This window comes from Clarias gariepinus, chromosome 16 (assembly GCF_024256425.1).
Source record: "Clarias gariepinus isolate MV-2021 ecotype Netherlands chromosome 16, CGAR_prim_01v2, whole genome shotgun sequence".
NCBI lineage: Eukaryota > Metazoa > Chordata > Actinopteri > Siluriformes > Clariidae > Clarias > Clarias gariepinus.
The window spans coordinates 9434661-9451527 of record NC_071115.1 but is presented as its reverse complement, the minus strand read 5'-3'; the positions used below and the strand labels follow the sequence as shown (position 1 = coordinate 9451527).

At 36.9% G+C, this 16867-nt stretch overlaps 1 protein-coding gene across 1 annotated transcript; it reads right to left on the bottom strand.

Moving 5' to 3' along the window:
• Positions 1–1727: 1727 nt before the first annotated feature.
• eps8l1a (eps8 like 1a) lies at positions 1728–16147 on the bottom strand. Its single transcript, XM_053515423.1, has 15 exons — positions 15878–16147; positions 12866–12947; positions 12711–12751; positions 12100–12229; positions 11901–11992; positions 11680–11754; positions 9690–9838; positions 7092–7227; positions 6950–6996; positions 4998–5094; positions 4097–4231; positions 3735–3831; positions 2577–2742; positions 2268–2400; positions 1728–2149 (listed from the first exon to the last, which is right to left on the bottom strand). The coding sequence occupies exons 1-15, from the start codon at positions 15890–15892 to the stop codon at positions 2063–2065; spliced, it is 1482 nt and encodes a 493-aa protein (XP_053371398.1). The 5' UTR covers positions 15893–16147; the 3' UTR covers positions 1728–2062.
• Between the last annotated feature and the right edge of the window lie 720 nt (positions 16148–16867).

Here is a 16867-nt window from a genome sequence, read left to right as displayed (position 1 = left end):
TCAGACAGGGTGTACAGGGTGCCAATCCATTGCGCACACACACACATACTCACACACTAAGGGTTATTTGGGAACCCAATTAGCCTAATCTCTATGTCTTTGGACTTTGTGAAGAATCCCACCAAGTACAGGGTAATCATGCTAACTTCTAGCACACAGGCCCAAGATGGGAATCGAACCCTGTTGGTGCAAGGCCACAGTGCTAACCACTATGCCACCATGCTGCCTAATTTACAATTTATTTATTTATTTATTTATTTATTTACCCACAACTTTGTTCTTGTGGAATTTAATTGCACACTCTTAAGTGCGTTTTAAAAATGTACAATGCCATCTGTTAAATTTTTGCATGAACTAACATTTTTACATATTATCATGAAGTGCACGTAACGAAGGCATGATATTGCATTTATTCAGTAGATTTTAACTGCACATTTATAAGTGTGTATTAAAAAATTTACAGTGCCATCGTTGAATTTTGAGATGATGATTTTTTCAAGATTGATTTTTTATAATATAAGGGAATTTCCATTTAAATTTCAAATTAGTGTATCTTTTCTTCCTGTGGGTATGTTACCTCAAGCTCGACCAAATAGAACTATGAAAACCCCATTAAAACTTGTTCAGTACTTTTTAGGTGATGCCTGCACAAACAGACAAACAGGACAGACAAAAAAATCCTAAAATCATCTTGATGAGTTTTATTATTCATCACACATTCCCCCAAATTATTTTTTCACAAATATCTTTAAAGTATAGACACGCCAACTTTACAGTTTTATTATATGTATAGATCTTACTTGGTTGTTGCTACTGTACATGAGGAATTTCTCATCCTCTATACTGTCGTTTTTTAAGTGTAGTTTTTCTAGCTTTATACCCTGCCAGACCAGCTGACCTGCTGACTTTGGTGAATACTACAACCTACTATATATCTCATTAAATGTTAGAGTAAAATATTTGAAATGTTAAAAATCCTTACATGACTTTTCCTGATTGTGCAGAAACATTAGACTTTTTTAAGTTTAATCCAATTTAATAAATGAAAGGTGTCCAATTTTATCTGCAAAAAGCTGGTGTGAGGTTTATTCTGGTAATCCTGGCTTTCATTAGACTCAGGTTAAGCTTTCACGGGGATGGAATGAGAACCTGTAACGGCACAAGACTAAACCCTCCCAGTGTACATGCATGCGGCTTTAGGAAATTAGGCCTCATGTACACATTGTATTTAAAAGTGTTAGAAAATGTTAACTTTCTAATTTTCCTAAAATTAACCACAATGTTTCATTTTAATTTTGGTAATAGTGGATACATAAAAATAAATGTACTTATGTATTTGATATAACACTACATAAAACTTCAGACATGTACAGCCTATATATAATCTAATATAATATTAACAGATTTTCACCAGATAGTCACCAAGGGAGAAAAAGGTCAGTTTGCAACAGACAGTCATTTATCAAATTTTCCTTGCTCCTCTACTTTTTCTTATCAATTGTAATTGCAGTACATGGATTAGGGAATTACTAAAGTTCTCCAGATACACTTATAAGGTGTAAAGAAACTAGTACATTTATCACAGAATCATATACAGTAATATACATTAAATTAATCTTTAGAACACTTCACCAAGCTTTTTAAATAAAAACACTTAAGCTTAAATATTACAATTATATATATATATATATATATATATATATATATATATATATATATATCTTTTGAATATGTGAACATTTATTTATTTATTACATCATTGAGAGAAGGTAATTGTGTTCAGTGCTCTGTCTTGTTTACTGAAAGACAGTTGATAAGAGTAGATTACTGTTAATTAAGGTATACTTTAATTAATTTAACAAGCTCTTGCTGCCTGGCCCAGCCTGTGTGTGTGAGTATGTGTGTGTGTGTGTGTGTGTTTGTAGATTTTAACCAGACATACGCTTACCCATAAACCCATTTTGTGCATTCTAACACAAATACATGATGATTGTGATTGTGTGCGTGTTTGTGTGCGTGTGTGTGTGTGTGTGTGTGTGTGTGTGTGTGCGTGCATGGTGTATTAAAGTTCTCCAGCCTCCATACTGGGATCCACTTTCATCTTTTGTTTCCTCATTACAGTCTCCAGCTCAGTTACTTTTCTTCCAGTCTAAGAGACAGAAAAGAACAAATATTATATGCCTATGTCATGTATTACACTAAGGACAGACTGATTGTTCGTTCCAATATATTTAAATGCCAAGAGTGTTTTTGGGTGAGCAATCCACCTCCAGCGGAATTTTTTGCACCATGATCTGGCTGTAAACTCTGGCTCCCTCATGAGGAGAAACCTTGCACAGCTCGTCCCTACTCAGAGAGAACAGCTGAGCTCCAGTGAGAACCCCCAAACTGTTTGCTGTTCTGTTACAGAGAAAGACAGAAGCAAAGAGAGAGACTTGTAAAGTCAAGTACAATAAATGCATTGGCAAATTTACTTTAGTTGTGCAAGATTGTAGGAGTAATAAAAAAAATAGTTAGTATTTTCCTGTAGTGGATGTGTGTGTATTTATATATATGTGTAACAGAGAAAGACTCACTCATCATGGAAGCCTTTGGCTCTCAGCCATTCATGTACCTCGGCTGGAGGTGAGTGGTAGTTTAGAGGTACAGTAGTGTCGTTGGCCTTGTTGATAACTAGAGGTCGGAATGATGCCTCTCTCCCAAGAGCCAGCCGCTGTGCAAGCTCATTATTCACAAGCATTACTGAGGAATGATAATTATTTAAAGAATGTGACACATTTTATTTAGAGCTTTTGTTTTATGGCATATTAGGACCTTAGACAGAATTATTGAACTTGAGAATTAGACTTGCAATTGATCATTTACAGTATAACATTCCTTTGAGGTACTCTTTGGTTTTCTGCAATCCATCAAATCTTGGCTGAAAAGAATGGTGGATCAATAAGGTTAAGTTGACGGTAAAACTAAAACCTAAATGCTCTCACATGGTTAAAGTTTGGTACAAATGAATTAACCAGGCTTTCTGTAACCCTAAACAGAATAAGGAGAATAGACAATTAAGAAATGATCGTAAGGGTGGATGGATGGATGTTTTTAGCAAGCTGGCTGATATGGCACATTAATCGTTTAACATTTCAGGTTCCTTCCCAATTAAAACCTCTGTACAGAAGTCAAAGGGGACAGGACATTCAAATTCAAGAAAATTACATGACATTGTGGTGCTATTAAAGCTATTAAAGGTTATATTAAAGATAAGGTAGCTTTAAAAAAAATCCACTTCCTCTCCTGACTTTACTGCTTCATACTGTACCCAGTTATCATTGCTCAACCTCCGCTCTCTCCGCCTCTGGCTAGATTTCACATTAGTAATATTATTTCATACCCAAGTACTGTACACTTGTGTCAACCTTTCTGCTCTGCTCAGTGTTATTGGTGTTTTGGGGAATAAAATGTCAGGAGTGACTCTCTCTCCTGCCTTCCTACTTTATCAGCTATGAGCGTACAGTTTAGACAATGAGATCAGCCACAGAGATATCAGAGGAGACAGACGGTGTTGATGAGGTCACATTCTAAATGTGACCCAATTCAACGTTTATGTATGGTTGGCTTTCATACCTGAATTGAACCGTGCCTGAGTTTCCCATACCGTTCTCAAGACGACCTTTACAAGGGGACTCGAGCACACTATGCTGATCTAAATGTTCACACTACGCAAACATTGAGGCGAGGTGTACCTGGATTTGTGCCTGAATCCTGGGAGTAGTCTCCTCCGGAAAAATTGGGTCCTGTATATGAAAAGCGTCCAAGTCCCGTGGGTGACAAAGCGACTTTCTATAGAAAAGATTGAAGAATAGAGTGTAAGTTTTTAGTTTAGGTTTATTTAAAAATAATAATAATAAATAAATAAATAAATCGATTCCAAAAATTTCTGTCTAGGCAAAGCAATGATCACCTACAGTCATCATTATGTCCAAGGAAGTTCCTCATAGTAGCCCCAGGCCACAAGGGGGCCACAAAAGAATGCAGGTTTAATGTTTGTGTCTATGAATATATGTATGTGTGTGTCTTTCTACAGAGAGTGGTGCATATGTCTCACCGGAGGCGACTTGTGATTTACCACACTGCTGTCTAGCTCTGTCTGGTCGACAGGCTCCAGGATATTCGACGGAACAAATCCAATCTCTTCATACTTGTTCCTGCACTTCCACCACCGCTTTGACGAATCCAACACCTAGAAGAACATGAAAGGAGTGATGAAAAACTTGGAGCACGCTTTATGTAGTATGTAAAAGATATACTAATCAACTATAACATTATGACCCCCTCCCCCCTTTTCCATTAAAACAGTATAATGGCCTGTGTGTTCTGACATTTTTCTGTTAGTACCAGCATTAACCTTTTCCTTAATTTTAGCTACAGTAGCATTTATTGAATCAGACTATACGGGCCAGCCTTTACTCCCCATGTGCATCAGTGAACCAAAAGTGATCCAAGAAAGGGTGGGTGACCACTGCAGCCTGTGGACATCCCATTCAGTTGTCCAGTTTCAAAAACCCATTACACTAGCAGATAAAAATGGGTGGGATATATTAAGTGAACCATGCAGAAAGAATGGGCAAGCATAAGGATTTGAGGTACGTTAACAAGTGCCAAATTGTGATGGCTAAAGGACTGGGTCAGAGCAACTCTAAAACTCCAGGTCTTGTGTCTGCAGTGGTCAGGACCTAACAAAAGTCATCCAAGGAAGGAAAACCAGTGAACTGGTGACCAGGTGGTGGGTGGCCAAGACTTACTGATGCACATCGGGAGCGAAGACTGGCCCATTTGGTCCGATCCAACAGAAGTGCAAAATTGATGAAAAGATGTTGTTAGACAGGTGGTCGTAATGTTATGGCTGATCAGTGTATAAGTGAAAGGAACAGTATAAGAGCATCTGCTACTTTATTAACATTGTGGCAAAAGGTTTTGAGTAACTTCAATGGGGTTAGTGTGTGTACCTGAAGGTTTTCTCCATGTAGTACTGAAAGCTCACTGCTGTTTCGGGCCACAAAGTCATAACTGCAGCAGTAAAGGCCAGGAAGTGGAATTTCCTCACTGCACAACAAACATACACAAATGTACAAACTACTGTATTATCCTCTATCCCATGTTAAATTATACAGGTTTACAGGTTACTGTGTGGAATGTTAGTCAGTATAATGTGGTCTGTTTTTTTTTTTTTTTTTACAAAATGGCGGACAAATTGTACTATTCAAGCTACTGTCAATCCAAGTCCACAATATATCAAATAGTTTTAAGTTTGTTAAAACTCCCTAGAGTACTTATGAAGTCGAAAAAGATAATGTTTTTTCTGTAGTTTGGCTTCATTTAAATGTTGCAGGAGAAACTATCATAAATAATACACTTTCTAAATAAGCTAATGTTTGCTAGCTTCTAGCAACAGTTATATAGCTTGCAAATTTTTTCTCCCGGATAGTTATCAAATTATTTTATGTAATTTTTATATATTTTTTTTTTACCTCAAAGACTCTTTAATGCTTTACTGATATTGTTTTTACCAAATTATATACACAAGAAAATGTTATGATAGGAAGCTAACTTCACACATCTTTTCCCAAACTAAGTCAAAAGTGGTTCCTGACAGTCATAAGGACTTCCTCTGTTGTGTATATGTATTCCTTTGGTTTAACCAATAAAAGGTCAAATTTTGGAGGTCAGTCAAAATGTGAAAAGCTACCTAACAGCATTTGAGGTGAATTTGTTAACTTTGAAGTTAACTGACAGGTGGTTAATGTACATAATACTGTGTTTACTAAACAATCACTGTCACTTTCTGCCTACTGTTACTAGCAATATTATGTAGTACACAGTATGTATTGTTGGAATCTATATAACTACAAGTAAGTTTATGTCTGTACATTGGTCAAAACTTGCTCTTTTAATTATATCTTTATGTTTCATACATTAGAGGACCCAGAATTTTCTCAGAAAATTTTCAGTTTGTATGTCGATCTGTATGTCTTTCCAGACAGATTTTGTCACAGATCACGCAAAACTGTCTTTAACAGATTTAATGGAACTTCAGCAATACTTTGGTCCTACCCTAATGTTAAACCTAAGTCATTAATGAAATAAAAAATGTTAAGTAGAAGTAAAGTTAAGAGAAAGCCTGAGGCTCATTGACGGTGATCATCGACCAGCCTTGCCCAATCTAGCGGCCCCGCCCCTTTGCCCTTTTTCAGGAGGGGGCGGCCACCTACCTAGTGAGGCTACGGAGTAAGCGTGGAGCAACAAAAGATTTAGACGCACACCCATCACTGGCGCATACCATGACATTGCCCCTTCCTCAGCTTCGAACTCACGGTCGCTGCTAGCACTGCTATCTATACATGATTAAAACCTCAGCCTTATTAGGGACTCCACCCAAGGCCCATGCTGGGTACCTCCATGCATGCCGAAATTCTCCACCACTGTATAGACCTTGGGTTAAGTCCATGCACACCACACAGACCAGAGGTGGGAATTGAACCTGGACCCTGGAGGTGCAAGGTGACAGTGCTACCCTCTAAGCCACCAAAACATACTGCATATAAAAACAATCAGCAGAACAAATGCCATTAATTGCTAAGTTACTCTTTTATCTGTGTGGAAAAAGCATCAGCTAATCCGATTGGTTATAAGGTAATCATCAGGTAATCTTTCTGTTATATTTTGCTCAGAAACACACCTCAGATGAAAACATGTACTGTAGTAGCCTAATGTTGGACACTGTTGTGACTGATGTTGTGTTATTCGCAGTGTGACCTGTGATTGCAAAAGGTCTATAGTTACATATGTTACTATAATTTGGCATGAATAAATAGGGTTAAAAATTGAGGAAACAGGCATCTTACTTGAACCAAAACAGGTTTAAATGTGTGTGTAAAGCCACACAATAGTCAGCATTTACCTTTCATCTGTGAGCTGGAGAGGTGATGAGGGCTGGCTGTATGCTGACTGAAATAAACGACAGAATGTAATTAAAAATGTGTTTTTTAATGTGTGAATTTAAAGTTTAAGTGTCTGTGTGTGCGTAAGAGTGCAGGTGAAACCTGTTGACGTTCCAGCAGGGCCTCTTTTTTGTTTGGTGAGTCGATTTGATCTTCAAAAAAATGCCCATTTGCATTAGGCTTCCAACCATCCAGAAAAACTGGAGTATACCGGGATGCTGAATTGGCATGCTGTGAACTGACACACAACACATTTTTACTCTACATTAGCCTGACTACTACGATAGTTTGCATTACATACAGTAGCACAGCTAGACACTTAGACATAATGTAGAACAGTCATAGTTTTAATCAGGTTGAGCAGGCTGGGTGTAACATGCTTATATTTGTTGTTCGACAAAGTGATCATTCTGTATTTGCCTATGTTGCTTCAGGCGTCAGAATGTGTGCATCACCAAAAGTGACTAATATTTTATTTAGACATTAAACAGCCTACAATCCATACAGAATATATTGACTGCCATGCAGCAAGCAAGTTAGAAATTGTAACGTCAACATTAGCTAAAACTGAAATTGTTATAGAACCATTAATAGGTTGATATTATATAGATAATCTACTAATTATCAAGATCTAAAAACTGAACCATCCAAATAAAGTAAAATGAAAAAGGACATGATAATAGTTTATAGCTTAGAGGTTGTAAAGTGTCAGAACCAGCAAATTATTATATCCTAATCTAAAAACTTTACAAATATTCTAGCATATTAAAGTAATATCACACAAGATGAAGTTAGATACATTTTTACAACTGTGATGACATTGAGTACAACAGCACAACCTCAAGTGTGATATTGCTTTATACTACAGTTCAACGAACACCATTTATTATAAACAGATTGTGATTTTTTTTTTTTTTTTTACTCCGCCAACACAAATCCTTCTGCAAATGGCAGAAAAAGTGTCAGTTAGCGGTCAACAGTTAGTATAATTAACAAGGATTAAAGTTGTTTTAACTCCTTTCCAGTACTATGTAAACAAAAGATGAGGAGAATAAATCTTAGGTGGTGGACAGTCCGGTTTATTTCCTTATTGCAATTTAGAGTAGTATCAACAAACCAACCGTTCTGGGGTTGAATCTTAAATTTATAAAATGAAAAGCTTGTGCACTTGTTCAGGTATTAATGATAATTAGAATACCTTTGAAGTAGAGTGATACACATACTGTATTTCAGAAAAGGTTGTTAATTACAGGCTGATTAGTTAAATCGAGTGTACAGGGAGCTGAAAAAATTGCTAAAATGTTTAGAAAAGTGGGCCGCCAAGACCAGGATTGAAAACCACTGCTTCAGGTCATTCTCACGCTGGAATTTCCTTCAGCAGGCTTTTGGAGACTGGGAATCATCTGGTCAGGCATTTATGTTCTATACCTAAAAAAAGTCTTTTTTCGCACACCCATGCAGCCCCATATTTTCACACATCCACATCTGTGCTTCACTCTCAGGATCAGGATTCACTTTGGTAGACATGCTGGACACACCTCAGCCAAACAAAGTCTCTTCTGACCAAAAATGATGCTCCCAATATTCATCAGGCTTCTTTTCATGTCCTTTAGCAAAAGTAAATTATTCAGATTTGTCCTGAAGAACAAGCAAGTGTTGTGTACTTTCACGGAGGTTAACATTACACAATGTCCTTCAAGCAGTCTTAGCAGTCACATTAAGTCCCATGATATCCCCATGCCCTTTGATAATTGTTAGTTTGGCTCATTCTATACTTAAGCAGTTCTTGATTGCAGTTCTTGATTGCCTGTCTCATGTGTCATTAATCAAACTTGTGGCCAAACCGCCCATAGGTCCAAAAGGAAGTTGCTGTCTTGTGTTCATGGGTAATTTTACAACCATGTTCATATGTTCATGCAATTAGATTAATTATAAATCACAGGTATACTCAATTTAGTGTTAATGATCACGTGTAATATGGCCTTTCTAAAATATTACGTTTAAAAAAAATTCTTTATACAAGAAAATGCTTATAATAATGCAATACATTTTTAATACATCATTTGAGATTTAGCCGATGTTGCACAGGAGTGTATTTAAAGTGTAATTCAAAGAGATGAGGTTGCCTGCATTTACACATCATAAAGGAAACACATAATTTTAGCCTTTACCTAAGTAGTTAGGTGTGATATGTTCAGAAATTTCATGTCATAGGCTCTGACCTATTATGTCATACAGTATGTCATAAGTTCAAAACATGTTTTACCCATCCAAGGTGGAAATGTGAAAATGCAAAATAAAAGCTAAACACTTTAAAGTAGTGTAGCTGGTAGGCTATAGACAGGTTATAGACCAGCCTATAGAAGTTATTTTAAATGTTTGACTAGTGGAGCATGCAAATAAAGTCATATTCATAAGAATCTATGTCTAGAGATCAGCATCCAAAAGGGTGTCTTCACACACAGTTAGGAAAACATACAGAAATGCGGTTCTGTTTAGATCACAACCATGCTTCAATGCCATGTATTTTGGTTGAATGTGTATCTTTAAAAAGTTATATGTGTTTCGTGGTTTGAAATAGACTGAAAAGAGGGATCTGTGCTGGCTGTGCTAATTATAGCGTTTGTGGTCATGGTAAAATTTCAGAAAATGGAGCATGGTTTACATGCTCTGAAATTAGTAAAAAGCTGTAATACAGACTTTGCCTGCGTCCAGTTAGGGCCAAGAGAACTCCACAACTCTCGTTCCTCCTGTGTGAGATTCTGCTGCAGTAGAGCGATGGCTCCACTGGTCAGTGCAGGACTGGACACACCGGCTGCCAAGCCAGGACCACCTGTAGTTTTAACCATCTGGCCACACACACACACATTTTTATTTATAAAATTATAATTTATACACTGTACAGTATTGTGCAAAAAATCTTGAGCCACTCCTTATTTCCTCATATTTCGCTAATTTTTATCTTTTATATAGATAAAATAGTTCCCTTTATAGTACTTTTTGACTCTCATTTTAAGTTTAGTTCCTGTACCTGACCAGTTCCAGGGAAATGTTTTTTGATTGTTAAACCAAACAGTGGCCTATGTAACAGGAGTTACAGGTTACAGGTGCAGATGATGACAGATGTTCAGGCCAGTAATTAGTATACTGGTGATGCTAGTTAATCTATGATGTTAAATTTAATATGAAGAATATTACTGTATTGTATACATTTAAATTATTAATCTTAAAGCATTTCATTTACTAACTGATTTTAATTTATTATACAAATTCAATGATTTTTTTTACATTTGTTAAACTGGAACTAATCCAATCATTATTATCGATGTAAGAGTGAAGAATGTAAATTTGGATGCAATGACTGAGTCTGAGTTGATATGTTCTGCATTTTCAACCAAATCATTATTCACCACACCTGTCACAAATGTGATTAAAAAACAGAAAAAAAGAATGGAAAAATTTTTTACTCAAAACTCAAAAGAAAAAAAGTTATAGGCAACTGTTGGGGCATCAACAAAACATTGTTCTTTAGAAACGCTTATTCATATTCCTGTAGAACACATTCTGCAGTTTCAGAAGGCTCAAAATACTCGCCTGCATCAGACAAAGTTAACAACTAAGCTAATTTTTGAAATTGGATTCACAGGATTAGGATTAGAAAGCTTTGTGGCTATAAGAAAACCACTTGTTATTTGCTAGAGAGTATGGGACTTTGTAACAATGGAAAAATATCCTGTAAACCAGTCCACATAGACTCATAATCAAAATACAAAGAAGTACAAGGGGTGTTCAAGTCAAGAGACTTTTGATTGTGCAGAATAACAGAACACAGTTATGAGATTAAAAACTCCCTTTATTTTTTCTATATAATCACCTGATACACTAATGCACTTATCCCAGAGTTTCACTAGTGCTTGGTTACAATCAAAGTAGAAGCTGTGATCAGACTGTCTGCTTCATGTCTGAAACGCCATACATGTGAAAATGTCTTGCAGCGAGGTTAAGACTGTACGGAGATGTGACTAAAACTCCCATCTGAGTTTGTAATGTGTCAATGGTGTTGATGAATGATTGTGTGTACAGTATCCACAGTCCACAGGCTGATGCGTCACTTCCGCAGGTTAGGGACAAGTTATTCGTCGATTTTCTAAGACGAAGTGTTTTAATCACTGAATGTTTATTTGCAGACAAACGTCTTTCTTTAAAATGCTGACACAGTTCAAATGTTTTACTGTGGCTTAAAGTCTCATCACTGTACTGTGCTTCTGTAAGTTGGTACCTGTATTCACAAGTCCCTGTTTCACTTGAACACCCATCGTCCATATCATTTTTGCAAAAAGCTATAAATGCATTCCACCAGATTAATTTGCTTTATAATTAAGATTAAGATTAATTAAGAATTAAGATTAATTAAGTCTTTATAATATAGCCTAAGATGTGTTATTGTAAATATTATTTTAATATTGTAAGAAGCAACTTTAACAAATGTGGTGATTAAGGGAAAAAACAGTAAGTTTAAATTGTCTTTAGATAATTAAAAGCTTGCTAGGTGAGTGTCATTTCCACACCTAAAAATGTCCCGCTTTGATCATGATTTGGAAAAGGTATGATTGCCGCATGAATGGGTGATTGGATAATTGCCCAAATATGATAATATAATGTGTAATAATCCGTATATGTGAACACTAACCAGGTCGAGAGGAACGAAGAGGTGATGGAGAAGCTCCACTGAGTTTGGATCTACTATGTCTGCCTTTAAAGAGTCCTGAAATGAAAGCAACATAGCTGTGCATAAAAATGAAAACAGCCAAAAATGTAAAGAATAAAAGGAATAATAATAGTAACAATCATCATCATCATCTTTATCATCATCATTATCTAAATAGAGACTGGGATGAGAGATTACATTACCAGCAAACTGAATGAGTATTTAATCTTCTGAAAAATGTCCACGAACTCTTGTTCGGAAGGAGCGCCTACTTTTTCTGTCATCATGACATCATCTACATAGCACAAACACACACATGCACAAGAAAAATCATTTTAAAACTTTTTTCATAGTTTTGACTCATTTTAATGCCCCGAACCCTTTGTCTCACTCGTCACTTACAACCCTGCTTCTTCTTCTTGCTGCTCTTTTTTCTCTTCATGTTTTGCTCCAGAATGCGCTGAGCATCGGCTGCCTGCTGCAGACGGGCCATGAAGCGCTCCACATCAGAAAAGCAGTGATTTAGCACTTCCTACGAGACAAACAGTATGTTCTTTATTGTGAAATTTAATACACACCCACTCACCTACCTAGCTACAATGAATGGCCGTTTCATCAAATACACCTGTCATGTAAATGCACTTTAAACAGTATGTGTACAATTACTGATTGAAAGCCCATCATACCCTTCCACTCCGGTCCATCAATGGAATCGTTCTCAGCAGCTTGGTTGAGAAACCGAAACTGAGCTAACATTGTTCCAGTGGTAAAAAAAAAAACTCATACTAAACAAGGCCAGAGGATGATTAATGCACTCTGGACACTGACAAAAAGATGAGCTGTAACCCACAATGATCACAAGGTCTGCTGCAGCGGATACACTCATATCAGCTTTACCTTGTCAGTGAGCTGACCAAGACAGGATAATCCGTCACTTTCCACAACCTTTACATAGTTTATCTGTGTATATCTGTACTGTACTGTATATACATTGACAATTTGTTTATACACACCACATCATGCTCTAGTTGTCTAATTCTTCCCTTCCCATTCACTGCAGAAAAAAGCATATATTTTATTCATTTATCATATGCAAGGTTAAAAATAGCAAATTATTAATAAAATAATAAAATATCCCCATAATATCCTCATAATACAGAAGACACACCTTGTATATGAGCAGGCTGGCCCTCTGCAGACAAACCTCTGGATAAAGAATTCATCCCGGGAACAGCCAGTGGCGGATTCATCTGAGAGAGGAATAGAGAGATATACAGTAGATCAGTCAAGCGTTTTTTTTAATGTCAATGACTATTATGTCAGATGTCTCTTTTATACTGATATACACAATGTTCCAGAAACGTCATTTGAGCAGTGTTATAGACATGACATTGAGTATTTGGGGATGAGGTGGGATGGTGTACAATACCAGGGAATAACAGTTAGAGACAGTTATAGAAGTAATAGTAAAAGTAGTGGTATTAACAGGTGAAGGAGTAGAAGGAGTAGTAATAGTAGAAGAAGAAAAAGAAGTAATAGTACAAGGAGAAAGAGAAGGAGAAGCTGCAGTAATCATAATAGTCCATCCATCCATCCATCCATCCATTCATCCATTCATCTAGGAACCTCTGTAGTCCAACTAGGGATTGTGGAGGCCAACAATGACTATTGCATTAATTTCCATTTTCACAACAATGGTGGGACCCCCGGTCAACATTCACACATGCATTCACACACTATGGGCGATTTGCTAATACCAATTAGCCTAAACTGCATGTCTTTGAACTGTGGGAGGAAACCCACCAAGCACGGGTGGAACATGCAAACTCCATGGACACAGACCCCGAGGTGGGAGATGCAGGGCGACAGTGCTATTCACTATCATACCGTGCCACCAGTAGTAGTAGTACGAAAAGTATAAGTAGTAGTAGAGCAGTAATGCAGTAGTAGTGGGAGAAGGAGAAGTGGAAGCTGCATAAGTATTACTACTTGCAGTAGGAGCAGTAATTGTAGTAAGCATAGAATCAAGTATAATCATAACATTAAGATAAGGTGGAGGAGGAGGCATAAAAGGTGGAGGAGGAGCAGGGCAGTAATAGCAGAATTGGTAGTAGCAGTAATATAAAAAGAAGAAGAAGAAGGAGAAAATAAGACTAGTCATCGCCTGCCATGCGGAAGGCCTGGGTTTGATTCCCAGCCAGTGCACAAACCCCAGCCACGGGATACAGTGCCAGTCCCAAGCCCGGATAAAACAGGAGGGTTGCATCAGGAAAAGCATCCGGAGTAAAACCTAAGCCAAGCTTGTATGTGTGGACTGGATGGTCCGCTGTGGCGACCCTTTGCCAGGAGCAGCCGAGAGTCCAACCACAACATTTAAAGAGGGAGAAGTTATAAGGAGGGGAAGCTGCAGTACAAGAAGTTTAAGTGTTAGTAATTGCAGTAGGTGCAGTAATTATACTAATAATAGTAGCAAGTGTAATAAAAGCATTAGGACAAGGAGGAGGCATAAGTGGTGGAGGAGGAGCAGGGCCGTAATAGAAGAATTAGCAGCAGCAGTAATATAAAAAATTGAAGACGAAAATAAGACTAGTCGTTTAAAAAGTAGGAGAAAAAGGAGTAGGTGTAATATTACTAGTTGTAGTAGTAAGTTTAGAAGTAGAACAAGATGTAAGAGCAGTATTAGTAGTAATTAGAGAAGCAGTGGTCGTGTCCTTTAATGCCTGAATGCAAATGATTGCTGCAAAAGTGTTACACAGAACCTCTACACTGTCCTTTTCCTCCATCCCTCTCGACCATACAACAGACAGGACTTTTCAGTGACAGTTTGTATTCGTGTGTAGGATTTGTTCTCTTATGCAACCGTCTAACTAAGAGCTTTTTCGCCAAAAAACCTTTTTAGCCATTTGGTTAAAGAAAAAACATTATAGTGTTAAACACATTTCCTTATAAATGTATTATGAATTATTCCAGCAGTGTTGACTTTCCGAATCTAATGTGAATGATTAGTTGTATATAACACAAAACCCATACGTTCAACAACATAAAAATTTAATTATACAGTACTTAATAAGTAAGATGTGCTCTGTGTCGCTCTTAATAAATTGGACAATTTACAATAAATAGTAAAGCAGGCAATCCAAAGATGGCATCGGTGTACTGAGAAAACGTTCTACTTTGATTGTATCCAAGCACTATTGAAACACTGGGATAAGTGCGTTAGTGTAGAAAGGGATTATATAGAATTAGAAATAAGGCGAGCTTTTCCTCTAAATGTGTCAACTGAAACGTTGTTTAGCTATTTAGCTGTTTACTAACTCCTATTTAAACTGAGGTGGATGTGTCAATCACAGCAATAACTTTTTTTTTAATAAAGCCTGTGTTTGCTGTCATTCCCCTGCAATAGAACTTTTAAGTATTTACAGTGTTAGCTTAGATTTCTGCACACTTCCCTAAATAAAGTTTAAAAAAGCAACGATCTGTATCACAAAAAGGAAATGATATGACAGAACCAGCTGAATGTATTCAGGTTATAAAACTCAAACTGGTGCAGAATTGTGGACTTTGACCAGGTGTTACTAGGTGTAATTTCATTATGATGAAAATCTAGTCGAAATATATGGTTGTAATGAAGTTTTCTCAGGCTTGTCGGTCTTACATGGTAGAGAATCTGTAAGGTGTATGCTGTAAGTGTGTGCAACCTGATATGTACATCGTGGTTGTTTTATAAGATATTTGAGAACTAGGGGTCACATTCCACATAAAGGGAAAAAAACTGTACTAGTTTATAGACTGAACATAAGTTTCTGTTTAGCATCAGCATTAATAGTTTTTTGATTCATACCATTTTTTTACTCATATTTTAGAATATAGCAAAGAAAGTATGAAGTAACCTCAACATTTACAGTAATTTCATCCTATGGCTAGAGAGCGAGAGAGAAAGAGAGAGACTTGGAATTATGTCTACATACAATATATGCCATTCAATTATTAATTAATTATTAACTATTATCAAGTGTTATTGTGAGACCGAACCATAAGTACAGTATTATAACAATATATCTGGTGTTCAGGCAACCACGTAATGTTTGTCAAATGTCAACTTCACTCTTTAGACTTACAATTAAGACAGACTTCATTAAAAAACTAAAATCAATAGAATAGATTAATATTAAAATCTTACCGTATGAGCAGACATGCTTCAGTATCACATCTTCTGTTTACGCCTCATAGAGAAATGCAGGAACAAGAAAAACAAGAACACCTGTCAGCTCTCGGCCGAACCTCTCTCTCTCTCTCTCTCTCTCTCTCTCAGTCTCGCTCTTTTTTTCCCTCCCTCTCTGAAGTTTCACACCCTCCGTGTGTTTTGACTGTCTGATTAATATCACAGACAGTTTGAGTTGAGAAATTATTTCATTGCTCTATGCTCTCTTACACACACATACTGTACATAAGTGCTCACATTCCAGGAAGCAACTCTCCCACATATACACAACATTTAAATACGACTGTCAAGGACACTCTGTGGCTGTCTTAGGTCAGTCTTTCCTGACAAAGCCTGTCTAACCGGCTCTTGGCTTCTTTTTCTCGGCGAAGTATTAGAAGAATGTTGTGTACCTGGCACCAAGAGCATTTTAAAGCTGTTTTAGAGCTATCGCTTCAGTGACCAGTTCAATACCACTGACGACACTGGAACAATTCCTGAATGAACCATATTGGCTAAACAACTGACTGGTTAACTATTATAAATTCAGTGAGTAAAGTGAAATTAATAAAAATGGTATAAGTACAAGAGTGAGGAATGTTGGCATGTTGCCTTTAATACTTCTAACCCAGATTAACCCCATCAATGATGATCAACTAATGGGAAATGACAACGTTACTTACTGTAGGTTTGTATTCCTCGAATTCTCCTCATGCTGTTTTCTAGACATAACATGTATTTCCGACAGCGTCTGTCTATGCGATCACATGTGTACAAAATAAGCAAAGTAAATATGATTACAAATATTTAACAAAAAGCTTTTAATTACAGCAAGTTTTTTGCTATAATAATTAATCGTTTGATTGCAAATCTTTAAATCTAGTCACATGTACGTATGAGCATGTGCTCACAGACGTAGCTGTTGATCTTATCTTGGCTGATGAAATCTATTTAGTGGACCAAGAAAAT